Source organism: Bombyx mandarina, chromosome 20, assembly GCF_030267445.1.
Source record: "Bombyx mandarina strain Sakado chromosome 20, ASM3026744v2".
NCBI lineage: Eukaryota > Metazoa > Arthropoda > Insecta > Lepidoptera > Bombycidae > Bombyx > Bombyx mandarina.
This window is the reverse complement of record NC_143226.1, coordinates 8,464,612-8,492,554: the sequence shown is the minus strand read 5'-3', so window position 1 is coordinate 8,492,554 and position 27,943 is coordinate 8,464,612. Positions and strand designations below refer to the sequence as shown.

Genomic DNA, 27,943 nt, shown 5'->3' with positions numbered 1-27,943 from the left:
AAAGTAAATACCGCCACCCACCTTGAGATAGGAGTTCTGAGTCTCAGTTTTAAAGTACACTGGTTTTCTACCTTTCAAACCTAAATAAATTACCGCTTTACGGTAAAAATAGACAGCGTGATGGTACCTAACTAAGCGGGCTCACAAAATTCTAATAATTGAGAATTGTATTTGTTTGATTGCGTTTTAACGTCTTTTAGAACTCATGACTGCTATGTTGCAAAAATTAGCGGATGCGAACATTCAGTATGCCATACCAGATGTGCAACTTTCGTCCGCGTCACAGCTGAGGATCGTGACCTGCCTTTTAATTAATTATCGTTTTCCATCTAGCCCGATCACAGGTGATCGTAGCTGCGTCTCGTGTTTGAACGTAAAGGCTTTAGGTGATTTGGTGTACGATGTGTGTGATGATAAGTTGTTCAAAATTATTGCAAATGTCTTTTTGCTAATGTGATTTACGTGGACACTTAGTTGTAAGTATTTTGGTCAAATTGAATTCTTTCGGTATTGATACGATATGCCAAGCATTTTCCGCCAACGCCAAAATTTTAAGGCATCAATTCCTCTGCTATACAAATACAATGCCACCAATAAAATACAATCCAATAAAACTCTAACAACTCTTTGCTATTTATTTTATTTTTTCATTCTAAACTTAATAACTATTGCCATCTACTTATATTCGTATTGTTCTATTTTCTTCTTCATAAGTTCTGCTGGCATCTTCATTAACGCTTTTCCGTATTTCTGAAGCAACTTCTTCTTTTGTTCTTCCACGCTTGGATCGGTTGTAGTCGATGTTTTCTCTTTGGCCAAATTTTGCAAATACGACTCATACAGGCTCATGTGGGGTATCACTGAGTTATCTTCGGCCGGTTCTAGAGGTACGTTTATTGGATCAAACGGTAAAGTGAGCATGAATTTGTTTGCTTCAGCAAAGAACTGACTTGTAGTTGAGGAGATTTCGGTGGTGTTAGAAGTATTGGTGGTAGACGCTGTGGTGGTAGATGGCTCTGTAGTTGTAGGTCTGTTTCCCTCGTCCCAGATGACAGAGTCGAGCCATCTGGAGAAGCTAGAGACTTTGGGAAAAGCGTGGGTTTTGGTGTAGACTGCGCATGTGTGTAAGAACGAAGATATCGCGATGAGAGTATCGTTTTGAATCACAGCGCCCCCGTTGTCTTGCTGAAATGGGAAATATCAGTTTAAAAATCGTGTACGAACCGAGCTTGCAAATGAATTATTTCTGTTCAAAATAGAACAGAAATATAATTCATTTTTGCGCAACTGCAACTGTTGCCTGCCACGAACAGGGCTGTCACTAAACGAAAAATTTTATAAAGCCTTTTAATATATTTTAATTTTTATTATCAAAATCAAATTTATTAAATATTTTTTGTTTTGTGTACGGTAGGTACTATCAATCGTTTATAGGGTAATAATTGATACTTAGCCCTAATGTTTCAATGAGGTTGGTAGCTCAAGCGACCACTTAACTTCGGGTGGAAAGTGACTTTCTTCACTCCTCTAACCCTTCTTAACCCTGGATGTGTTAAGAAAAATATAGTTCATTGTACATCGTACGTATAATTTGGGTATTCTCCATCCTTTTTTTTTTTTGGCACTCTATCTCGCTCACTCGTACAAATTTATTCAACAAAAATTCAAAACTTACTGCTGTTTCATTACAAGGGAGAATGATAAATGGAATAACTGAATTCACCTAATTGGAGTTATCGGAGATATTTTGGAGCAGTTATTGTTTTGACAACGACGAAATTGTCTCCCCACCCACCCCGTCACGTGAAGACCTCGAATAACAATGAACTTACTCTACAGAAATGTCTGTTTGGATCTTGAACACCTCCGACGCAAACATAATGGCCGGGAAGTAATCTGGCGTCTTCTTCGCAGATCGACGCGTCAATGATTGGCGCATTCACCAATCTAATGTGCTAAAAAGTATGATTTTCTTAGTTAATTAAGCGGTTTTCTAAATTCGAAGATGTTCATCATTCATTCTCCTGTCCTTTTTCCAGTCACCTGGGGTCGGCGCAACATGTTTTCATCTTCCATACTCCTCTATCATTTACCATTTCTTCGCACACTCCCCTCTTACACATATCGTCTTTCACGTAATCCATCCATTTCTTCTTAGGTCTACCTCTTTCTCTATATCCTTCCACATTCATAGTTAACACACTCTCTACCAATCTCATTTTCATTTCGTCTCATCAAATGTCCATACCTTCCCAAACGCGCACTTCTTAATTTCTCTGTCACAAGTTCGAAGATAAATTTGAAGATGTTATTAAAACATTTTCGTAATACAAAACTAATAAAATCAATTAAAATTTATTTATATTGATGATATTTGAGGCCAGCAAGGGTAGGACCTTCGTATAATACCGTCTCTCTTATTTACGTCGAGATACAGATATAAGGATCGGTTTAAAGGGTAGAGCAAGTGTTATGCAATACAATCGAGATATCAGATTCATGTCTCGAGGTGAGTGATGAAATTCGCGCTGTGATGTGGTATATTATTATAAGGTCTCGCAACCAATTAGCACCAGAGCCATAAGCTAATGCGCCAAATTAGTGCAACTGAAGACAGTAATATGTAGTGTTTTAATCACACTAGTTTCCGTCTAATAATCGATCGATGCAACCATTATAATCAACGACACCTCAGTGCTTTGATTCATTTTAGGTATTTTATTATCTGTTTTGCTATTGTTATTTAGAAAAAAAACACAATATATTTCTATTATTCTTTTATGGTCAACACTAAAGTTCATCAAAAAAACAACAAAAGAAGAAAATCGATTGATATACCCAAGAAAAAATATACTTTTTTTTTTACTATAAATATATCTATACTGGTATGTATGAATCTAGAAGAATTGTTTGTTAAAAATAAAATGTTTGGCATCCATGATGACGTATCTCGTTTTGCATGCCAACGTCTATTCAGGCCAATTTAACGAGTAGATAAAGTGTGTTTTATTGGACTGTTAATTTGTTTTTATGCCATCAGAAACTGATTCGTGATGTCGAGTTTTATGTTTTATTGTTTTCTATTTATATAATTTCGTATATTGTAGGTGGTCTGGACTTGAGTGGTTATCAGAATTCAGAAGGAGCCCAATTCGAAGGCATCTGTAATGCCGCGCTTTCTGACCAAACCTCCTGTTATCTCGGTCTAGATTAGCTTTAGGCTACCCGTCGGCTTATAGGACTGAAGGTAGGGAGGGCGACAAACACCGCCTCTTATATTTAGTAAGGTGGCGTCATTATATGATTTAGCGATAACCGGTTTTGTGCACCTAAGATAGGATCTAGGTTGAAGAGTGACAATGTAGCTGTCACAGGCGGCTTTATCTATGGTGCGTTAAGGGTATCCGTTGCACACGACAGCAGCGGTGTTCGCAGCGCCGGTCTCGGCAATTTTGAATGAATCTGCGCCCGTGCTATGACTTCGGGAGTTATAACTCAAGCCTACGTAAAAAGAGGTGGTGGTGGTAGGACCTCTTGTGAGTCCGCATGGGTAGGTGCCACTGCCCTACCTATTTCTGACGTGAAGCAGTAATGTGTTTCGGTTTGAAAGTTAGGGCAGCCGTTGTACTGAGACGTTAGAACTCATATCTCAAGGTAGGTGGCGGCATTTATGTTGTAGATGTTTATAGGCTACGGTAACCACTTGACATCAGGTGGGCCATGAGCTCGTCCACCCCCCTATGCAATAAAAAAAATGTGTATGGTACTGTTACGAAGATTTATAGAAAAGCTTTTTAAAAAAAAGAAATTTATTTCATTCTAATAATTAAACTATTTGAAACTGACAATTGAAATTAATTGGGACAAGTGTCACCGGAAGCGCGGTTAGAATTGAACTGCGTGATCTATCGGCAACCTAACTAAGCTGCATTACGTCGTGCACCTTACATTGCATTTTTGGGTACATTAAGAATATATAACCCATATAACGTACGCTGTCCGGTATTGAATTTTGATCGCGAGCTTACTAGCGGGCGCTAAGGTAATGATTAAGATGATGGTTCATAGACTTAAACTCTAGCCAATCAATAGTCAATCTAAACACAGGTTAATGTATAATCATGTAGACGAATTGGTGTTCGTTTTTGTGGTGGAATACCACGAGCGCATCACGCCCCAAGATATTTAAATATCATTTCATGTTTCCTATACTTTTCACCAGATAAAATGTACGGATGTCGTCAAAAAAAAAAAAACCAATTATTGTGACTCACTCCAGTAGGTGTCCAAGCAGTCATCGATGCGAGGTAGCCAAGCATTACTTCCTGATCTGGACTGGGCAGACGAGCTGCGTCCACTTGCGATCCAAACTCCAAAGGGATATCAAGCTTAACGGCTGATACTTTTAGATCAAAATTGTTTATGAGCAGTTTTATCTGAAAACAAATTGTTTGTTATTATTCATTGCACATATGGGTGATTCATTCATTAATGATCTACCTTGTTTTAAATGGCGATTGAAAATTATATGCATTTGAAAGCGCCACCATAGACTGTGAGATATGGAGTTCAAGTCTACATTGTACTAAATAACAATTGGATATTTTATATACAATACAATATACAATAACAGCCCACTGAGTTTCTGGCCGGATCTTCTCAGTGGGTCGCGTTTCCGATCCGGTGGTAGATTCTGCGAAGCACTGCTCTTGCTAGGGCCAGTATTAGCAACACTTCGGTTTGAGCCCCGTGAGCTCAGTTACACGTTAGGGTGAAGCTAAAATAGCCTCTCAAGGCTATCAGCATAGGCAGGGAAAAAAATACAATAACAATTGTATATTGTATTATATAGTACAATTGTTATACGAGTATTGTACAATGTAGACGGCGGTCTTATCTCTAAGAATTCGCTCTTAGCGATAAGACCGCCAATTCTACTTTTTTGTATTTAATGATTCGCATTGTTTTTTTTTTGGTGTACAATAGAGAATACTCTCTCCTCTTTCTCTCTATAACGCTTGCCCTCTTTTTTTTTTTCGGTTAGAGGGCTGAACCTCCTACGAGGTCCCCGCGCAAAAGGGGCGCGCGGGGTATGTGAGACTCTACGATCTGCATGGTGTTGTGAACAGACCGCGGGTCCAAGGATTAGGGTCCACCCACTAAACGACTCCCCTGCACTCTTACACCCGACGTCCGATCCCCTCCGAGGTCAGAACCCGGATGAGGTAGGGGGGTTACCGCGGTCAACACTACAACCAGACGGCGCGGCTCACCCCAAGGACGCCCAGCCGACAGAGCCTTCGAGGCGAATTGAAGGCTCTGAAACGTTGGCCGTCTCGGTACGGCAGCCCGACGCTTGCTCCTCCCTCGAATCCAAAACGCACGATTACTTCATGGCAGAATAATGTGTCTACTCATAAACACTTACTATACGCTATACCACTACTAAGTCAAAGGTTTAAATTGCAAATACTTCATAGTGTTCGGTTATTTTGTGACTTTATAGTTTTCCTATGACTGATTTCCCTATTATATGTACCCATATAAATGGGACATTTAAAAAAAAAGTTTCTTTAATAGTTCGTCTAGTAAATTTAATCCATGTTCTTTGTCTTCGTAGCTGCCGGTTGAGCATACGACACACCTGATAGTGTTACCAAGGCACAAGAACGTATAAATTTAAACTGCTAAATTTCTTTCTTCTGCTTCAAGAAAATACAAACATTGCGCGTGGTTCAGTTTGAAAGAAACATTTGAATTTTACGTGAACAATTCTAAGGTTCTTAGGCACTTACTAATGTTTTTAGTATAAAAATAATAGTTTAAAAAAAAAGTGTGTGTGTCCGCTCCGACGCACGACTGGAGTTTACTGGATATAAAAAATTAAACGAAACAATACGAGAAATAGTTCTATATTACGACAACACGATACACTACAGATTATTAACAAATTAACGAGACACAAAACAAACGACTAACAAATATATGAAAATACAATAATGAGAGAAACGCGCGATCAGTACGAGGCTTTGTGGCGGACTGCCGGCGCAGCAGCCCGGCGCGCATTTCGTGTGACATGCGCATAACGCATTTCGTGTGACATGCTAGTACGATTTTGGTCCCCATAATTTTCATACCCCGGGCCTATATATGTAAATCGATTCTAAAGGAGTAAACTCCAAAAAATTAACAATATACGCTTTTATAGAAAATCCAACTAAAAAATATTTTGATAATATCCTGAAAAGCACCCCACGCTTTTTTGGGGGTGCTTTTCATATTATCAAAATTCTACTCATATCTGTTCATAAAATATTTATAACTACTGATACCATGGACACCACGTTTTTTTTACAATAAAATCTTTTTTCTTACACTATTTTTAATTCAAATTTATTAAAATTTATTTTCTACTTTTAGTCGGATTTTCTATAAAAGCGGTATATTGTTAGTATTTCTAAATTTTTATTTTTATTTTTTTATTATTTAGTTGAATTTCAATTTTTTCAAATTTTTTTTCTTTTTCTATTTTTTTTTTAACATTCAATTGTCATCGGTCCTTAATAAGCATACCAAATTTCGTGTTAATCAGACGTTTTGAAGGGGGTCAAAATTATGTTCAAAGATTCCGTTACAAACATACATACTAACATACATACGTCCGAAGCTAATAAAAGCTTAAAAAGCTGTAATATGTACGTTAAATGATGCATACGGAAAGTTACGATTTTCTCCAAAGAGAATAAATAATAAGTCCGAATATGTTTCACTGCAAACAATCTGTTAGCAGTGTCCTGTTTCATTTTACTACGCTTCAAGTACCTCGTTACTTATGTGCTGGAAACTTTATATTGCCTTCTAGACTAGACAAGTTAGTAACAGTGATAAATACTCTGTAATTTCAACTGATTCATGGTGCTTTGTCTATATCTTTTGTGCGAATATCCAACTTAATATAAAAAAAAAAATGCTTTTTCATTTGCCAATATTTTAAGTTCAAAACCTTGGAAAAAAGTATTAAAAAAATATGCGTACATACATATATGTATGTCGGAGATACGCCAGCGTTTTCACACGTAATTTTTATTACAAAGAAAATACAATACGATTCTATCAAACGTTAATATTGCGTGTTAATTACAAAAAGCCATGTCTTGATTTTTGCACAATTAGCCATTTTGTGTTGATATTGCTTATATGGGTAGACGAGCTCACAGTCCACCTGGTCTTAAGTGGTTACTGGAGCCCATAGACATCTACAATGTAAATGCGCCACCCACTTTGAGATATAAGTTCTAAAGTCTCAAGTATAGTTACAACGGCTGCCCCAGCCTTCAAACCGAAACGCATTACTGCTTCACGGCAGAAATAGGTAAGGTAGTACCTACCCGTGCGGACTCACAAGAGGTCCTACCATCAGTAATTACGCAAGTTATAATTTTAGCTTTTTAGTTACAATCAGGGAATGGGAATGTATACGTCACCTTGTGGATAGTCCCTCCTTTGTTGTTGTAGGAACTTCCGGCTCTTATTGCGAAATTCCCCAAATTCTTGTGTGTCACGTACGATGATATAATGGCCCTGCGCGAAAATGGAAGTCGAAATTGTTATCACAATAAAAATATTTCATGCTGCTGCTGCCGTATTCTCTCGGTCGTGTTAACGAAATTGAAATTTAATATCAGAATGTGTTTGGAAAACAAATGTCCGAGGAAATGTACAATATAAAGCTTAATGTTTACAATTCTTGAACAGAACAACCAAGCTAATCTATATCTATATATATAAATGAATTGCTGTTCGTTAGTCTCGCTAAAACTCGAGAACGGCTGGACCGGTTGGGCGAATTTTGGTCTTGAATTATTCGTGGAAGTCCAGAGAAGGTTTTTTTTTTTTTTTATGATTGGAAGTTTACTGGTGGCCCGAAGGCCTTTCCAGTTTCACCAGGACAGGTGGGCGAGCAAAGGCTCAGCCACGAGAGAAGGTTTAAAATGTAGATAAATATGAAAATGCTCGGTATTCAATAAAAATAACATTTTCCTTTTCCCATTAATGTGTCCCCCGTCGGATGGATTCCTTTTGTTTGCTTTAAGTTTATTTTATAAAAAAGCTTAGGTCTTTTATTTATCGATTGAGACACTACGAAGTCTGCCGAGACCGCTAGTCTAAAATAAAATAAAATCGTCACTATTTCCTTTCTGCTATTCCTACTGTCTCAATTCGATACATGTCTATTACTCTCTTTATAAGCCCAATTATGTACTACCCGACATTGCTTGAAATTCTAATAAATTACATTCATTGCTAGAGGTATCGGGTTCAAAACTTCGGATGATCCTCCAAAATCTAGAACTGGGATCTTGGCGCATAAAATAAGACTATTTATTCCATTATTGCACTTTTATTGTTCTCAAATATTTTCTATTATAATAAAAATTAACTGACACTCTTTTTACGCCTTGGTTATTAAATCGTCTTCGCCATCTTGCTTTTCTCTGTCATTCTCCTTTCTCTTTCTAAGCGTTTTCTGTCACTCACGTCTTAACGCTCCGTTCCACACTATTTTCATACGTTTTTATTTATTTATTTATTTATGTACACACAGAAAACAAGACACAGTACAGAGTAATAGGAAAATTATGTACAAAGGTACGTTCCGTTCTTACCAATTCTACAGTTTTTCTGAGTAAATAAATTTTTATAGTCTCTGGTGACAAATATTGTACATCGTCCTTAGGCAAGAGACAACTGGCTAATTAAATTCCGGGTAACAAGAATAACTTTTACTCAAAATCAATCTAAATATTGCTCAAATCAATAGCTTTGTAGGTACAATTGTTTTGTCTTTTGCCGCGTGTTTTCGTATGTGTTAGAACAACCATTGTTTTTTTTTAAATATTATTCAACACGGTATCTATTTCAAAAGTACGTGACGTCTACACCATACAGACAATTCCGATCCGGTAGTAGATTCATTCGCGAAGTAGGTAGCTATTTTTGAGTTGTTAGGTTTCCTTCGGAGGCGCTCGGGCAGCTGTTAGCAAATCCCACCCCTCCTGGCTGAGCCTTTGCTCGCCCACTTCTCCTGGTGAAAATGTAAAGGGCTCCGAACCACCAGTAATCCTTCAATTATAAAAAAAATAAAAATAAAAACATAGTTCACAGTTTACTGAGTAGAGTTTGACACGTGTCGTGTGAATTGAATCACAGTGAATTGAAACGTGACTATTTCACAGAACGCTGCGTTTACTTATTATATGTTGTGTTGTCTGTCACTGGAAATGAAGACGGGCTGTGGAATTTATTGAACGTCGAGCCACAGAAATATAAATAGTATTCCAAATAAGATACTTTGCTCATGTATCATGCTTTATTTATTTATTTATTTATTTACTAGCGACCCGCCCTCGCTTCGCTTCGGAAACATTAAATTTTATTATTGATAGTTGAGTCCCGCGATGTTACCCACGAGTGACGCCGCGGGTCAAAGCTAGTCTACAAAAGTAGTCTTAGTTACTCCTTATATCATCAGCTACCTATCAGTGAAAGTCCCGTCAAAGTCGGCATACAGATCAAAAGCTAAAAAGATACATAAAAAACACAAGTAAAAAGAAACAAAATCTGGCTTGCAACATACATTAAGCCATGTGCGCACGACTAAACAAGACAAATGTGCTGAATTTGTACACAATGTTCCTTACAAATAACTATACGACAAAACAACACGATAACGAGCGAAAACTAATCTAACTTATAATGTAAGGAAATAATTTTATTCACAATATACATTAAACAATTACACTACTTAACCTATTATTAACTTGATATTGTTATTATTTTTCTTTACTTTTTTTTTCTCAGCTGACGCTGGTACGTATTTACTATTTACGGGCTTAAACCGAGTAAATAATAAGGAATAAATATTTTTAATGTCCGTTAGTTGAGTTTTCCCACATGTTTTCTATGATCTGTGAGTTTTCCTCTATTTCTAAAAACTTACGAACAATTCTACATGTATTTAATGTTAGCAGCTTTTTGTAATTGCGTGAAAGGGGTTTCAGGTTTGGGTTTCAGATCAAATAACTTCAGGCAGTGATGGAGGGGTGCATAGGTGCTTATTATTATTGTTATTATTAAAACTTTATTATTATTGATTAATATTATTGCTATTATTGCTTTACGCGCAATTTCGTTTGGAGCCTCTGGGTCTGCGGAGGGACTTCGGTTTCCTCTGTATTTTGTACCGTATGTTCCATGGGGAGTGCTCTGAGGAATCGTTCGATATGATACCGGCATCTCGTTTTTACCATCGCACCGCCCGCCACCGGAGTAGAGTTTATCCATACTACCTGGAGCCACTGCGGTCATCCACAGTGCGTTTCCAGAGGTATTTTTTGCCACGTACCATCCGGCTATGGAATGAGCTCCCCTCCACGGTGTTTCCCGAGCGCTATGACTTGTCCTTCTTCAAACGAGGCTTGTGGAGAGTATTAAGCGGTAGGCAGCAGCTTGGCTCTGCCCCTGGTATTGCTGAAGTCCATGGGCGACGGTAACCACTCACCATCAGCTGGGTCGTATGCTCGTCTGCCTTAAGGGCAATATAAAAAGAAATTAAATGAAGTAACTCAACAGCTGCCGGTTAACTTTGCATTGTATTGCGGATTCAAAGCAACAACAACTCAACACATATCTCCATTATAATATTGTATTTTAGTATTAGATATTGAATGTTTGTATGTATGTATGTAATAAGTAATTACCCGTGAAGAGTTTAATTATTTTATAAAATATGTTTATTAATTATGGGATATTAAAAGAAAACATTGTGCAAAATAGAATGTGATACGTGCTTCAGATTGAAGAACCTCCTCGCGATAGAAGTCATCGCAAAAATGACAGCTTTCTGAAACTATATTATGTTTTTTGTCCAGGTTCGATTTTTACACGTATATGTAAGATTATACGTTTATTAATAATATTTATATGTACTGAGGCTGCGGGAATTGAACATCGACGCAGTCGCTTGATACGAATACACCGGGTGTCTTATCCTTTAGGCCAAGACAACTTCATGTAATTAAAAATGTTTGAGTGTAATCCTTATATTAGTCAAGACTTATATTAGAAAAGTCGCACCTCCCGCCTTCAGAGCAGAGCTCATTCATATTATCTGGAACCGCTGCGTCATCCACAGTGCGTTTCCAGAGGTCTTTTTTGCCACTTATCATCCGGCTATGGAATGAGCTCCCCTCCACGGTGTTTCCCGAGCGCTATGAAATGTCCTTCTTTAAAAGAGGTTTGTGGGGAGTATTAAGCGGTAGGTAGCGGTCTGGTTCGGCCCCTGGCATTGCTGAAGTCCATGGGCGACGGTAACCACTTACCGTCAGGCGGGCCGTACGCTCGTCTGCCTACAAGGGCAATAAAAAAAAAACAACTTGATTCTTATCCATGCTTGATACAACAACTACACACAAATGTACTGTACTATGCAAAGCGCACAACAAATGAAAATCCAATTCTTTCATCGCTCTCAATTTTGTTATTCTTTTTTCTCATTATAGTTTCGTAATTATAAATGAATCCATACAAAATTAATATATTATATTCACTACATACATGTATACACATATTATTATCATCTATTATTACATTTGGGCGTTTGTTTGTTTTTCTTTGACTTGAAAACCAAGCAACAAAAAATATATATCTCGTTCCCGCGGGAAACGACACTGAAACAATTTTCATAAAACACGTTGCGGCAAACATCGTTTTTGAAAAAAAATATGACATTGAATGTAAACATTCGCGTCCTAATCTGTAGATCCGTTTTCTCGCATTAAAGCGTTAACCTCTTAAAAGCTCAACGGAGTTTATCGACGAGAAAACGACGTAAAGGACTTCCAGAAACTTCCTTGGTACCAATAAATTATCTACACCGTAGAAACAATTCACGAACTAAAGTTAGCCGTGAGAAGCGAACGATAGATTCTCTGGCACACAACAGACAAACGGATGTGTGTATACGAATCGAAATTAAACTTAATCTGTACGTTGTCTTCAATTGTAAACGAATGGAACGTGCCGTATTTGCCATGTAAAACTTTCCCATTTAATGGCTTTTTTGAGGGGGCACGTGGGGTATGTGAGCTTTGACGGTTTGCTGATGTTGCCACAGGCCCAACTATATTTTTAGGGCACTTCCACACCAAACCACTCTCCTTGCACTCTTTTATCCGACGTCCGACCTTTGCCCGGGATCAAAGTCCAGTCAGAGTAGGGAGGCTCCCGCGGTCAACACTACAACCAGACTCGTGGCGCTTTAAGGACGCCTGAACGATGGCTCCTTGAGGCGATCGTCGACAACCAACGACGCACGGTCTCCGTGGTACAACAGACCGTGAGGCCGCCAGAGAGATGCCACTGGTGTTCCAGTGTACCCCGCTGGGTGACAACAGCAATGCGGTACGTGCCGCCGACGTCTCTCCTCATCATATTGGTGCCAGCACGTTAAGAGACAGTATCGTATCTTCGACCCCCTCAGATCACCCCGTGAATATCACCTATTAAAAGACTGCCACAACAAGTACACACGGACCTCGACTGTCAAAATTAAAGTTAGGCTACCTCCCAATTATTTTGTAAAGGTCTTTTCATTATGAAAGCTTCAGTTAATATTTTAAGGCGGTCCGCTGGCTTCGTTCATGTGTTTGTTCGCTTAAAATATGTCGAGAAAAGTCCTCTTTACTGTCGGGTGCTCGTGAATGCCACTTGACAACTGGAAATCGCGATTCTATTGCGTTCGTGACTGCGGCGATTCTTCGGGAAAAAAAAGACATTTTCCATTTTGTCTATTTTTTAAAACCGGTACAGTTTTCCTCGGTGTTCGTTCGAAATTGTTATTCTTCTGAACTATCTAATATATTTTTAAACAAATTCTTTAAAAGAAAATGACGTAGATCAGAATTGGGTACAAGATTATGTCGAAAAAAGGTTCCGCCCTGATTTTCTGAATAGCTTTCAGTTTCAGTTCAGTGGATTCAGCGTTTTATATATTTTGAGTCTTTTGAGGTCTTTCTTGTGTACTTTCGACCGATTACTTGAGAGAACCGCAAAAGCGTATTTTTATCAATTGCTCATATAGGTGAACGAGATTACAGCCAATCTGCTGCTAACTGGTTCCCGTTGCCCATAGACATTAACAATGTAAATGCCATCACCCACCTTGACAGAAGAGGTGTAAGTCTAAATTCTATAATATAATTGTTGAGCCACTCTTTAAGCTTGCAAGCTCGCAAAGAAACTTTTTTCTTTTTTCACCATTTAATAGCTATAAATCACCCTACTATAATTATGTTATCTTGTTTCAATATCATGTATTATAACCAGTTTCGACTAGTTGTTAAATAAAAGCAAATTCAATTATACAGAGCGCCTATCTGTATTTTCCTATGGCAGAATTTGTCTTTACTTTTACGGTTTATTTTAAGCGTTTAGTATTTTCGAATCTTTTATAAAATTCTGTTTCCGTGTCGTCGTTTGGCAAATCAGATTTAGTATTATTGGAAACTAGCGACCCGCCCTCGCTTCGCTTCGGAAACTGTAATTTATTAATGATTTTTCCACTATTTAATGGATATTATTATACATATAATCCTTCCTCTTCAATCACTCTATTTAAAAATCTGCATCAAAATCCGTTGCGTAGTTTTAAAGATTTAAGCATACATAGGGATATAATGACAGAGAAAGCGATTTTGTTTTATACTATGTAGTGATTAGTAGTTCCTTCCAATCGTATTCCATCCAAAACGTGCTCGCAAATGACCGATTCGTTGATGCAGTAGTTAGCTCCTCTGACTGTTGCGCTGGGGGTCGTGGGTTCGATTCCCGCATCGGGTAAATAGTGTGATGAACAGCTTTGTTTGCTCTTTGTCTGAGTATTTATTATCTTTTTTTTTTTTTTTTTTTTTTTTTTTTTTTTTTTTTTTTTTTTTTTTTTATTGCTTAGATGGGTGGACGAGCTCACAGCCCACCTGATGTTAAGTGGTTACTGGAGCCCATAGACATCTACAACGTAGACGCGCCACCCACCTTGAGATACAAGTTCTAAAGTCTCAGTATAGTTACAACGGCTACCCCACCCTTCAAACCGAAACGCATTACTGCTTCACGGTAGAAATAAGCAGGGCGGTGGTACCTATCCGCGCGGACTCACAAGAGGTCCTACCACCAGTAATTACGCAAATTATAATTTTGCGGGTTTGATTTTTATTACACGATGTTATTCCTTCACCGTGGAAGTCAATCGTGAACATTTGTTGAGTACATATTTCATTAGAAAAATTGGTACCCGCCTGCGGGATTCGAACACCGTTGCATCGCTTCAACACGAATGCACCGGACGTCTTATCCTTTAGGCCACGACGACTTATCTCTATATGTTTAAACATATATGAGTATGTTTATCAGTATCTGGTACCGATAACCTAAATCAGGGAATCCTAAATTGGGGCCTGATGATTATACGTTTTTTTTCCTACTTATGCTTATAGCCTTGAGAGGACATTTCAGCTTCACCTCGACGTGTAGGTGAGCTCACGGGGCTCAAACCGGGAGTGTTTCTAACACTTGGCCCTAGCAAGAGCAGTGCTTTGCAGAATCTACCACCGGATCGGAAACGCGACCCACTGAGAAGATCTGCCGAAAAACTCAGTGGGTTGTGTCTATGGGTTAATTTACTCGTCGAGCCCTTCGTCGCAAGCAACCAGTTCGGGACGGTGACCGGTGCTTGAGGTACCTAAAAGCACCGTTAATAGATCGGAAGACTGTACGTGATTAGTTCCCAGTTATGTATTCTTCTTCTTCTTCGTCGCTTTCTTCATTGCTGAAGGTCGTGTCCCTGAAACTTGACCGTTGCCTGTCTCGTGAGCTGTTTCCATCTCGTCCGGTCCTCAGCTTCTCGAATGGCGGTTGCGACTGGCAACCCAGTTAGAGCGGTTACTTGTATTACTATTATTATAAATGTTCTTCTTCCAATTTCATACAAAGCTTCTAACACCACTTTCAATGTACCTACTATATTAGTTCTTTCTAATTAATGAAAACGAAATACAAATTGATATGCGGCTGTTAAAATTCTGAATCCACTTCATTGAACAGATCGTTTGGCAATTAGCCTACCCTAATGCCTTTGTAGGCCTTTATAGGCATTAAGCAAATTAAAATTATGCAAACAATACCGAGGGCGCCAATCCTCAATAAACGAATGCTTTACCTCTAATACTACTATCTGAATTAATTTTGGAATGATGCTTTCTTTTTATGTGTTTTTATTAATCGTTGCGGCCTATTATAATGCGATTTTTTTTAAACTTATAACCGGGAATAACCGGAGACAAGCCAAGCACGGTCATCTGGCCCCAAATCAGGATTTCAGGGACTGATTTACATACAGATACATTTTTAAATATATAACATATATAGAGATAGAGAGAGAGAGAGAGAACATACTTTATTGCCCACCAAAACACAATTAACATTAGAAAACAGTCAACAAGCAGATACATTTCTACAATAGGCGGCCTTATCGCTAAAAGCACGTTAAATATACACACAGACAAAAGAGAAAACAAACTTCTCGCTGAGCTTTTGCCCACCCACCTGTCCTGGTGAAACTGGAAAGGCCTCCGGGCCACCAGTAATCCTTCAATCATAAAAAAAGAAAACAAACCTATTCATCATACGAATGCTTGCGGCAATCAAACTTACCACCCTCAGCGCGACAAGTAGGGGCGCTAACTACAGTCAAATTTTTTTAATTATTCAAGTACATTTATTGGTGGAACAGCGTTTTGTATTGCATTTTTACCTGTAGCACGTAGATTTTAGATATTTGACGGATGTTTGAACGAAATTTTCATGATAAGTTTGCTTACAAGTTCAGAACAATAATATTGGGGTTGTCGGACTACCGAGCAATTTTATACGGTTTTTTTTTTATTGCTTATATGGGTGGACGAGCTCACAGCCCACCTGGTGTTAAGTGGTCACTAGAGCCCATAGACATCCACAACGTAAATGCGCCACCCACCTTGAGATATAAGTTCTAAGATCTCAAGTATAGTTACAACGGCTGCCTCACCCTTCAAACCGAAACGCATTACTGCTTCACGGCAGAAATAGGCAGGGTGGTGATACCCACCCGCGCGGACTCACAAGAGGTTAATCAGTAATTACGCAAATTATAATTTTGCGGGTTTCATTTTTATTACACGATGTTATTCCTTCACCGTGGAAGTCAATCGTGAACATTTGTTGAGTAAGTATTTCATTAGAAAATTTCATTAGAAAAATTGGTACCCGTCTGCGGGATTCGAACACCGGTGCATAGCTTCAACACGAATGCACCGGATGTCTTATCCGTCAGGCCACGACGACAATTTGCGGAGCTTTGTGGAGGATCTTCCCTTTGTGGCTACCCCCGCAGTTTGAACAACCGATATACAATGATAAACAGGCTTTGACCTCTCGTCTTTAAGCAAGTGGTGGTATTCACATCTAGCGACTCCAGTAACCAGTTACCATAAGGCGGGTTGTGAGCTATTTCAAACTTCTTTTTCCTGCTCTTATCCGATATTATGTCGGATCGGAACATAATCTCTTTATCCGTTCAGGCCTATCATACGTCACACCTTTGCAATCAAACTCTTCTCTCGCATATCCTCTTTCAACCAGTCCATCCAAGACTATTTAGGACGCCACCTCCACATTACCGTCTAATTTAGTGAGCTACTTCAAACATCTACCAATAAAAAATTATCATTAAGTAGATCGGTTGAAAATATACGGATTGTAACAAACACTTGTCTTCAAAATGGTAAAGTGATCTTAATTAGATAAAAGTACTTTTTACTAGTGGTAGGACCTCTTCTGAGTCCGCGCGGGTAGGTACCACCGTCCTGCCTATTTCTCCCGTGAAGCAGTAATGCGTTTCGGTTTGAAGGGTAGGGCAGCCGTTGTAACTATACTGAGATCTTAGAACTTATATCTCAAGGTGGGTGGCGCATTTACGTTGTAAATGTCTATGGGCTCCAGTAACCACTTAACACCAGGTGGGCTGTGAGCTCGTCCAACCACCTATGCAATAAATAAATAAAAGTTTATTTTTGTTGGTTTTTCTGTACATTCGTGTGTCTATTATTCGATTTAGTAGAAACTGTGTAACGCTGCTCTTGGAATTTCAGGAACGCGAGACGTTTGACGTAATTAAGAAATGAAAAACACAAAAGAGATATTTTTTATTTTTGTTGCAAAAACGACAAATTTCTTCTTTTTTTTCTTCCATTCTCATCTATCAGCCGTCCTTTCAACACTCACTCTTCTCTCTCTGATATCGCTTTTCACACACTCCATCCATGTCTTCTTCGGTCGACCTCTTCCCCCTCTACCTTGCACTACCATTTCCATACTTCTCCTAGTCACATGCATTTTTTATCTACGCATCGCATGTCCATACCACGCTATCTATGGTAAATTTATGGTACCTAATATTTCTGACGGCAATGCGAGGAGTACATTTCTATAATCTGTTCTCTTTGTCAATTTACTTTCTTTAAATATATTAACGCGTAATAATGTTGACTTATAAGTATCTGTGAGAGTGCACAAATAAACCATCGCTTGAAAGGCAAACGTGTCTAAGCGACTAATTTAAAGTTCAAATACCTGAAAAAAATTATATTTTAACGAATCTAGCTGTAGGATTGAAATGATTTTAATAGACCTAGAAATATTATGTTTTTTCCGCATCGAATATGGTTATTGCCTATCATTTATGTGCAAAGCAGTTATTGTCGCTTAGTCACGTTTGCCTTTCAAGCGTCGAAACAATAATGGATTGTCTGCGAAATTTCAAAGAGAAATATACTATAGCTAAGACGTAGCTCATAGAGCTCTTACAGAGGTTCATTGAAGTCTCAGTATATTCCCGACGTTTTACTGAATAACTTTATTACACTCTCCGCTTAAAACACTTAAAGATATCGTTTCAAATTAGCTCTATCAGCGCTATTTACATTCTACGACTGAAATATGTCCGTAATTTTAAAAGATCTCTGTGGTACAATTCTACTTTCGTTTGTTTTAATTTCGCTCACCTGTCAAAGCAATCCGACAGTGTGGCCAGCCAGTACGTATTAAGGATTACGGCACTGCAAATGTACGTCCCGTTCTTGATAAGGGTCCCGACATATGGATGCCGGTTTATCTGTGTGATCGCCGGTCCTATTCTCTCTTCGCTGTCGTATTTTTCTCCTGTTCGTTAATGAAACATAATTATAATTACTGGTCTTAATACGTAACTGGCAAGCTATCGAATACAGACATAGAAACTTTTGACATTGACATCGTATATTTTTTTTACAAATTTATTCGTATCGATTATCGAATGTTCGCAATTAAATATAAAGATATTTCGTAAATTTAATAATTCGATTTTGAGTCCGGATTAGTATTTTAGTTAAAGGTTGGGTCATCTTGTTACGCTTATCTCGTATTTAGGTTTCGGTTAACTATAATACAGGAGAAAATATAGTTTGGGGTCCCAAATTCCGAGGCTGCAGATTTCAGAATGACGGTAATACTACTTTAAACGTCCTACAATCAGAATTCAAGTTTGTAATTAAAGATGGAACGAGAGAGAAAGAGAGAAAGAAAAAAGAGGAAAGAGAAATAGTGAGAAAGAGAAAAAGGGAGAAAGCGATAAAGAGAGAAAAAGAGAAAGAGAGAGAGGAGTAGAAGCTTAGTAGAGAAATCATGCTGATGCCTAGGGGAGACTTGTTTTCAGGGACAGTATTATATAAGACAGTATAACTAAAAATCTTCACGCCTTCGTAAAACTTGTTTCAAATTTATCATCAAAGGTTGAAACATGAAGTGATAAAGTTCGTAAAGCTTACTCCAATTACAATCCAAAATTAAGGAACAAAATTAATGACTTCAAAATACAAAAGTTTGAAACTATTTCGTTTATTCACAGTTTGTCACCATCCTTTGTATATATTTTTTTTATTTTATTTTTTTTATTGCCTTTGTAGGCAGACGAGCATACGGCCCACCGGATGGTGAGTGATTACCGTTGCCCATATACAGGGTGTGTGATAATCGGTATAGATGTGGGAAGTATTGCCAAGAATTATCCTAACTTTAACAGAGAATATGTTTGTGTATCTTCTGAGATCCTAAGTAGATTTGATTATTAATACACAAGTCGTTCATGAACACGAATTAGTTTACTTAGAATAGTTAATATTCACTTTATTTCAACACCCACATAAGTGCATAGAATCTATATGTTCCCAGGAAGATATTTCCCGATCATGGAATAGCATTATGCATTAAAATGATTTTTTTTTTTATATCTGTTAATAAGGCGTTTGGCACACAATTTATTAAAACTGTCTACTTTATATATATATATATTTATTGCTTAGATCGATGGTCGAGCTCACAGCCCACCTGGTGTTAAGTGGTTACTGGAGCCAACGAGTATTTATGCTGTAAAGCGGCACACATTACTTGTTATTGTTAGAAACAATACAGACGGAAAATACATTAAACCAATTGTTGTCAATTGATTTGGCTTGTTCTCGCGGTAATTTTATTTATTATTAATATTAACTCTTTATATAACAGACATTATTAATTTGTTGTCAAATACAATAAGACGGTAAATCAAAAAAGCCTATTGTTGTCAATAGATTTAGCTTGATTACTCGTGGTAATTCTAATTATTATTAACTCTATATCTAATTGCCAACAAAAAGGAAGAAATAGTTTTATACCTGATTCTGCTTCTACTTCGCTATCAATTTTGCCGTTGACTAATACAATAATACTGGCAAAAACCACAAATAAGTGCTCGCAACGTCGCATTATGTTCGTAATTATTGTTTCTAACATAATTTGTGGGTTCTCGGCTCGATTAGATTGTTTGCTTTGTTACCACAGATCTATTTACGTACAGAAGTCTTAAGCTGTACGTATTTTTTGGAAGTGTTATGTTGTAGTACTATTTTTGTACATAAGATTCAGTTTCAATTATCTCTTTTCCTTATATTTAGACTTTTGTTCATCTTTAAGTTCTATAGCCAATAAATTTTATTGTATTTGGTGTTTAAAGATTTTCTATTATTTCTTAGCAACGATGACTTCAAGGTCGACTCCGTCATATAAAGTGATGACTATGCGTTCTAGAACTACTCCAAGTCATCTCAATCTCTGGCCATGGATCATTCTGCCAGGAACAAAATAAAAAAAAAGTTGAAAACTAAGTTTTTTTATTTGAACCGATTAAGTTTTAGAACGTAGTTGAAATAAGGCACAAAAATAAGAGATTCTCTCCAGAAAAAAAACAATGCATATTTTTACATTTCATTTCTATAACAATAACTAGATCTACCAGGAACGCAGCTAGTCGAGGATGTTTTGGCTTTAACGCGTAATGTTTGTGTCAACATCGATATAATCGGCAAAAGGAAATGGCGTACGATCGGAACAAACGATTCTCGCTTCGACTCAACGGGAAATATGAAAGTGAAAAACGTTGTCTGTCCCTTTTTATTCGCGGTTAAATGACAGAGACGTAGCATTGTTCATTTACACTCCCTCATTCGATTTAGGATTCATCTTTTTAGGTTGCAAACAGAAACGGTTTTGATTCCATTAGCTGCGTGTTTTCGATTTTCATATTTTTATGTGTACACAGACTTACACAATTTTCCCTATAGCAGTTTTTTTTTAATTTATTTATTCTTTATTTCAGTTTAAAAAAACCTATAACATTTTGTTAGTAAGAATTACTTGTAATCTATGTTAGTATCCACCTTTGTTGATTCTTGTGTTGAAACTTTTTTTGGTGCCCGTATATATGTGTGCATTTCACATTTACACTTACGTTTTCATTTACGAAATACGAATTTATTTGTTGCTCCAACATACGAGTAGGCATCGCCAACGTTCCCTATATCTATACCGCGGAGCAGCACTGCCTTTAGTTTTACAATTGAGACTTTATGCTGCTGATTAATAGCCTTTGCAGTAGGCACTCGAAAGGAGAAAAAAAAGGAATGATGTAAAATGTATATAATGATAGTTATGTGTTAGATTTTTTTAGTTACTAACATAGATTATAAGTAATTCTTACTAACGAAATGTTATGGTTTAAAAAAAAAAGAAAACTGAAATAAAGTATAAATAAAATTTATATCTAAATGTATACAACAATCACGTTATGATTTCTATGAGCCTCGGTAACCTCTTTATATGATTTCTATGAGCTCCGGTAGCCTCTTTGTAGCGGGTAGGCCGTCCGCTTCGATAATGCTCTAGAATACCCTAGATCAATAAATGAAATGCTTAAACAAGTTTATGTGCGAATAGTATTAGTTAACTTCACAAACTCTTCACTAAGCTATTTTTCTTTTTTACATTTGATTTGGTAACACACAAAAAATTGTCAGTAAGTGTATTCAAATAAACTAGATTCACTTAACATTATCGAATACTCCTGGAACGCAAATGGTTCGTGTAATGTCACATCCCTATTTCATGTTTCTCGAATATCATTAAACGACACCCCTGAGTTGATCACCAATATATATCTCGAGGGCAACTCGAGTTAATGACCCCTCGGCTCTTAATGGTGCGTTATCTTAACAGCCCTCCGTTCAATGAGGCGAGCCCTATTTTAGTGCTTGTTTTGTGATATTTCAGGTGAAGTGAAGTCTAGTTTAATGGTTGACAATTTAAAGTAAGAACTTCTTTTTCTTCTTGTCCTCATCCCTGATTATCTGGACTCAGCGCAGCATGTCCTGTTTTCATTCAGGCTAATAAAAAAACATCGTAATCTTTTCTCGCACATCCTCCTTCGCACAGTCTATTGAAGTCATTCCCGATCCTGCGGAAAGAATGGAAAGCAGTCGACGTCGCCCAAAACACGTCATCTCGGATCCTCCCGATCCACTAACGGTGCTTCTAGGTACTTCAAGAACCGGTCACCGTTCTCGTCGAACCCGTTCACGTCGCTTGCGACGAAGGGCTCGACGAGCAAATTAACCCACAGACACAGCCCACTGAGTTTCTCGCCGGATCTTCTCAGTGGGTCGCGTTTCCGATCCGGTGGTAGATTCTGCGAAGCACGGCTCTTGCTAGGATTCGTGTTAGCAACGTCATCAGGTTTGAGCGCCGTGAGCTCACCTACTAGTTAAGGTTACGCTGGAATAGCCTCTCAAGGCTACCAGCGTAGGTAGGAAAAAAAAAAACCATTGAAGTCTTTTTTTGATGCCCCGTATTTGGACATAACTTATCTGTCTACCTATTCTCATAACCAGGATCTTTTTGGCCACGTGATCATCCTCTCTTCGTTATAACATGCCCCTACCCCGATCACACTCAATATTTACTCTACAAGTGGTGCTAATTTCAAAATTCAAGAAGACTTTCAGAAGTCCTCGGTTCTTAATAAGTATACCAAATATCGAATTAATCCGACGTTTTGAAGGGGGTCAAAAACATGTTCAAAGATTCCGTTAGATACTAACATATTCGCGTATGGAAAAACCGACCCAATTTATTTGTATTTGGATTTAGTAATTTTTCCCTCTCTAAGCACCTGTCATTTTTGTAAATACTTTGACATTGGCAAAATCAATGCCAAAGGCGTTGGAGCCAAATTATCTAAAAGAAGAAGAAGAAGATACTAACATACATACGTCTGAAGCTAATAAAAGCGTATTAATGACATTCATCAACTATACGATTGGGCCTACACCGAAAACCCTTACCCTCGAAAATAACGCCAGCTCATCGTATTAATGTCGCTCGCCATCAAACACGGCGATATTCTATTCATGAGTCCTTAACCATGAGTACCTGGATCATCACTCACTCCGATCTGCAGCCCGCTTAGTTGTACAAACTATCGAATGCGGTGCTCTGTACCAAAAAAGCTTTCATTCCGCTATTGATCATCGCTTCGAGTCCTTTATTACGTAAACGTGACTCTGCCGAATTCGAGCACCAGATTTTAGGGTACCTCGGGCCGTTTGATTTTATTAAATCCGTCGTAAAGTTGATTAAGAATTTATTTTGAGCATTTTTTAATGTCTGTTCTGAATAAATTGGTGCTTTTTCGTTGCTCTAGACGGGCTGATGATGTACCAGAGTTTGTAGACACATCCTCCCCACTATCTGAAAAATGACCTTGAACTCTCATTTGCTCCCATTGTATAGCGACTATCCTATTTTAAATTGGAACACATCACTGCTTTGCTTCAGGAAAACGTAGATTTGTTATTGTTAGCCACTATTATCAGAAGTAGGAACATCGCAAACCCTATTTTTATGGCTACTGTAAGTAGACGAGCATACGATCCGCCTGATGGCGAGTAATTGCCGTATATAATTGATTTCATTAGTATATCAACACGCGATATTCCCAAAGAACAGAAAACAGTTGCGAAGTAAACCGATAATACAATAAAGCACCTTAAGCTTTAAAAAAATTAAAACAAACACTATGAAATCAATTGGATTGACACAGCGATACTGATTTCAATTGACGCTCCTACTCTAACGCTTCACTTAGTGCTCGCTGCACCAAGCATCCGGTCATCGGGGCATAAACAATTATTACCATTAGTGTTGCCACGGGCATAGCCGTCAGTGTTTGAACTCTGAATCGATAACTGCCTTCAGACGCTCCCGGAAATCGCACATTTCGGTGAACAAGGCATCTGCTATAAGCGCTATTTGTGAACATAGAAAACAATAGGACTTCGAAACAATGTATAGAGCTGTTTTAGGTAGGTAAAACAAGAAATGTGACACAAAAAACCTACGGAACGTTTTCAACGTTTTAATTTCCGTCGAACATTATACATTTTGTCATTCTTCGTCTGATCTTTAAGCGTTATACGTAATCCGATATTAAAATATCGAAGACAAAAAAGAAAAACAATTTTTTTTCAATCGTTTTTTTTTCTTTTTTATTTTTTTTATTGCATAGATGGGCGGACGAGCTCAAAGCCCACATGGTGTTAAGTGGCTACAACGTAAATGCCGCCACCCACTTTGAGATATGAGTTCTAAGGTCTCAGTATAGTTACTGTTATAGAGTTACTAGTATATTTAGTATAGTTTTTTTTCCTGCATGAGCTGATGGTCTAGAGGACCATGTCAGCGTCACCGGGCTAGTAAGGGAGCTCACGGGGCTCAAACCTGATGATGTTGCAAACACGAACCCTAGCAAGAGCCGTGCTTCGCAGAATCTACCACCGGATCGGAAACGCGACCCAATGAGAAGATCCGGAGAGAAACTCAGTGGATTGTGTCTGTGGGTTAATTAACTCGCCTAACCCTTCGTTGCAAGCGACGGCTTCGACGAGAACGGTGACCGGTGCTTGGGGTACCTAAAAGCATCGTTAGTGGATAGGGAGGATCTGAGATGACGTGTTTTGGGCGACGTCGACTGTTTACCATTTGGTCCGCAGGATCGGCTATGTTGTTACCAGCGGCCACAATGGGAGGGTTCTCGTGTCGTACCGCTTTATCGAAATGGCGCATTGATGCCGACTGTAGATACTTACTGATGGAGCAGTATAGTAGTGTAAATATTTACCATCCTTTTGTGGTACCTTCGCCACCACTTCGTTCCGTGTCTGATATTAAGAAACAAGAAGCTAAATAGTTACATTCTGATGTAGATATGCAGGCATGTACGTCTATATACATCAGAATGTTGTATATAAATCGGAATATTATATTCGAGGCGAACAGTGTGGCCTGCGGGTGACAACGGCTACCCGCGGCGCACATTCGCATTGTGAATATTAGCTGATATTGTAGACAAGTTGTCTATAAATTTGGATAAAGGCTCCCTTTGTCTATATTGGAATTATAATTGGGATAAACAAAAGCTTGACTAACTTTTTTATTTATTGAGACGGAACGTGGATAGTACGATTGCTAGTTGCATATACATGGGATTGGAACATGGGATGTTATGGCGAACTCTAGTGGATTCAGATTTAAGAAGTCGTCGTGGCCTAAAGGTTAAGACGGTGCATTCGTGTTGAGCGATGCACCGATGTTCGAATTCCAGGCGGGTACCAATTTTTCTAATGAAATAAGTACTCGACAAAATGTTCACGATTGACTTCCACGGTGAAGGAATAACATCGTGTAATAAAAATCAAACCCGCAAAAATTATAATTTGCCAATACCAATATAATGCCAGTGTGATAAAGCACCAAAAAGTACCGATCTTCCCACTTATATCTATATGAGCGACGATGAGATCACATAAAAAATCTACTTTTTGCTAAGATTTCCTTTTAAGCCATTTGAGGGGTAGCTATGCCATAGCAAAGCAATGATCAAAATGTTCCCTATAAACGATGAGTCTATGCATTTACTCCGTGATCTTAGAATAAGGATAAACCTCAAGCAATTAGACTGTTAGTTCTCATGTTCTGAGTACAAAGGGCACGCAAAATTGCCAATATTTTAAAAATCGTTCATACCTGTTTGTAGGATGGGACAGTTGTTGAGCAACAAAATTAAATTTATTTCACGTGTCGGTGTCTACGTCAATACCGGGCGAGCTATTGGCCGGGTGAGTTTTTACGTAAGTATGTACAGGAAAATGGAAATAAATATGTATATAAAGGAGCTGCCTATTTATTTAAACAGCATTTGTTTAATTGAGTCTCGATCACGGATCATATGATTTTGAAATAATTATGAAGGTTTTATTTAAGTTGTCTTTATTACCAAAATTTGTATTTTTAATTTTTTTTTATTGATGTTTGGACTAGCTCACAGCCCACCTGGTGTTAAGTGGATACTGGAGCTCATAGATATCTACAGCATAAATGCTGCCACCCACCTTAAAATACTCGTGGTAGGACCTCTTGAGAGTCCGCGCGGGTAGGTACCACCACCCTGCCTATTTCTGCCGTGAAGCAGTAATGCGTTTCGGTTTGAAGGGTGGGGCAGCCGTTGTAACTGTATACTTGAGACTTTAGAACTTATCTCAAGGTGGGTGGCGCATTTACGTTGTAAATGTCTATGGGCTCCAGTAACCACTTAACACCAGGTGAGCTGTGAGCTCGTCCACCCATCTAAGCAATAAAAAAAAAGAGTTCTAAGGTCTATCTAGGTACAGTTAGAACGGCTGCGGACTCACAACAAGTCCTACCATCAGTCATTACGCAAATTAAAATTTTGCTGGTTTGATTTTTATTACCTTCACCGTGGAAGTCAATCGTGAACATTTGTTATGTACGTATTTCATTAGAAAAATTGGTACCCGCCTGCGGGATTCGAACACCGGTGCATCGCTCGACACGAATGCACCGGACGTCCTATCCTTTAGGCCACGACGACGAATATTCTCTGAGTTTGTCTTCAGGCGTCAATTCTAGTTAATAGACTCACGCTGTCGCAGCGACTAATCCGCAACGTATTCCTTTTGACGGGTAATTTGATCGCATTTTTGTTAGAGAGATGTTTGCACGTGTAACTATGTACATCTCCATCGTACGCTTCGACTGATCTAAATCAGAATCGGATTGCAAATTTTCACCATTGATTGTTCCACATTAATGTGCTTATTTTGAGTTCACATTACCGCCACACGCGGTTAATTTATCACTTGTAACAGTACTTTGTATAAAAGCCTTTTTGTGTTGCGAATGAAAGTTGGGATAATGGTTTTCCGAGACATCTTTTTCATATCTTTTTGTCTACTCATTGTGAATGGCATTCGTTAGAACGGATATACTTGTTCTATGTGAAATAAACGACGTTTTAATTCACGGAGGACGTGGAGATACTTGACTTTGTTTTTGTTCAAGGCCTCGAGGACTTTCCTATTTAATCAGCCTAGACTAGAGGAATTTAATTGTTTTATTTTATGAATACTGCGTAGGTCTCCTTAAGCTTGGAGGACCTTGTCCCTCATCGTCTCCCTCTTCCTCTCTGGAGGTGCCAGAGTCTGACATAATCCAGTCCGTTACCCCCCTCGACTGGGTATCAGCAAATGGATTCCCTAGCGTTAAAAACAAGTCTCTTTAAGCTGATCTTCTGGTCTACACACACTGTGAAGAAGAGGAATAAACTTTCGCACGAACTTTCTGCTTGTAATGTGCGACAGCAAATTTCAGGCAGCAAATGATTCACTTAATTTTATTCTAATGGTAGGCAGTGACTTGGCACTGCCTCTGTCGTTGCTGACGTCCATGAGCAATGGTAACCGCTTACCATCAGATGGGACGAATGCTCGTCTGCCTGCAAAGACAATAAAAAAATCTCTGCCCCAAGATGGTCAAGAATATTAGTCCAGTTTCGACCTGAGCACAGGTATTTAATACTTTAGGGCTGTCACTAGATCCATATTAGTTGTAGTGAGTGGTAGACTTGGATATATTTAAATTATATAATTTATTTATTGAGTCCTACTATAAAAAAATGTTAAGGTTCCGTGAACAAATAACAAAAAAAGGAACGCCTAGGATTTTATGTGTTTGCGTGCTAAAAACCAGTTATGCCGCTACATGGAAATCTCAAGAATGTCGCCTTTCACCTTAAGAGCTTAAGTCGAAATCTCAACTTTACCAATTCGTAACGTGAGGTATTATAATAACTTTTGCGTTCTGACTTTTCCGGTGACCAGATTAAACAGGCTTATTAACAAACTGTGGTCCGACGACAGGATGAGATAGGCACCACAATTAATGCTTGGAAATTCTCTGGCTAAGCTCGGACGCGAGTTGTTGAGTAAAAGTTCGAGGATTTATATGAGTCCGAAAGGGTAGGTACCACCACCCTGACTATTTTTGTCGTGAAGCAGTAATGCGTTTCGTTTTCAAAGGCGAGGCAGCC

The 27,943-nt window shown here is 38.4% G+C and overlaps 2 protein-coding genes across 3 annotated transcripts in view; one reads left to right on the top strand and one right to left on the bottom strand.

Annotated features, from left to right (window-relative positions):
* Dpp10 (Dipeptidyl peptidase 10) overlaps window positions 1-27,943 on the top strand; it is a 166,174-nt gene that overhangs the window by 27,125 nt on the left and 111,106 nt on the right. The gene's annotated exons all lie outside the window — the stretch shown is intronic.
* On the bottom strand, window positions 417-20,015 carry LOC149500725 (trypsin 3A1). The gene is made up of 6 exons (XM_089735725.1): window positions 19,842-20,015; window positions 18,156-18,312; window positions 7,485-7,581; window positions 4,275-4,436; window positions 1,833-1,955; window positions 417-1,185 (listed from the first exon to the last, which is right to left on the bottom strand). Exons 1-6 carry the CDS (start codon window positions 19,957-19,959, stop codon window positions 676-678), a joined length of 1,167 nt encoding a protein of 388 aa, XP_089591851.1. The 5' UTR covers window positions 19,960-20,015; the 3' UTR covers window positions 417-675.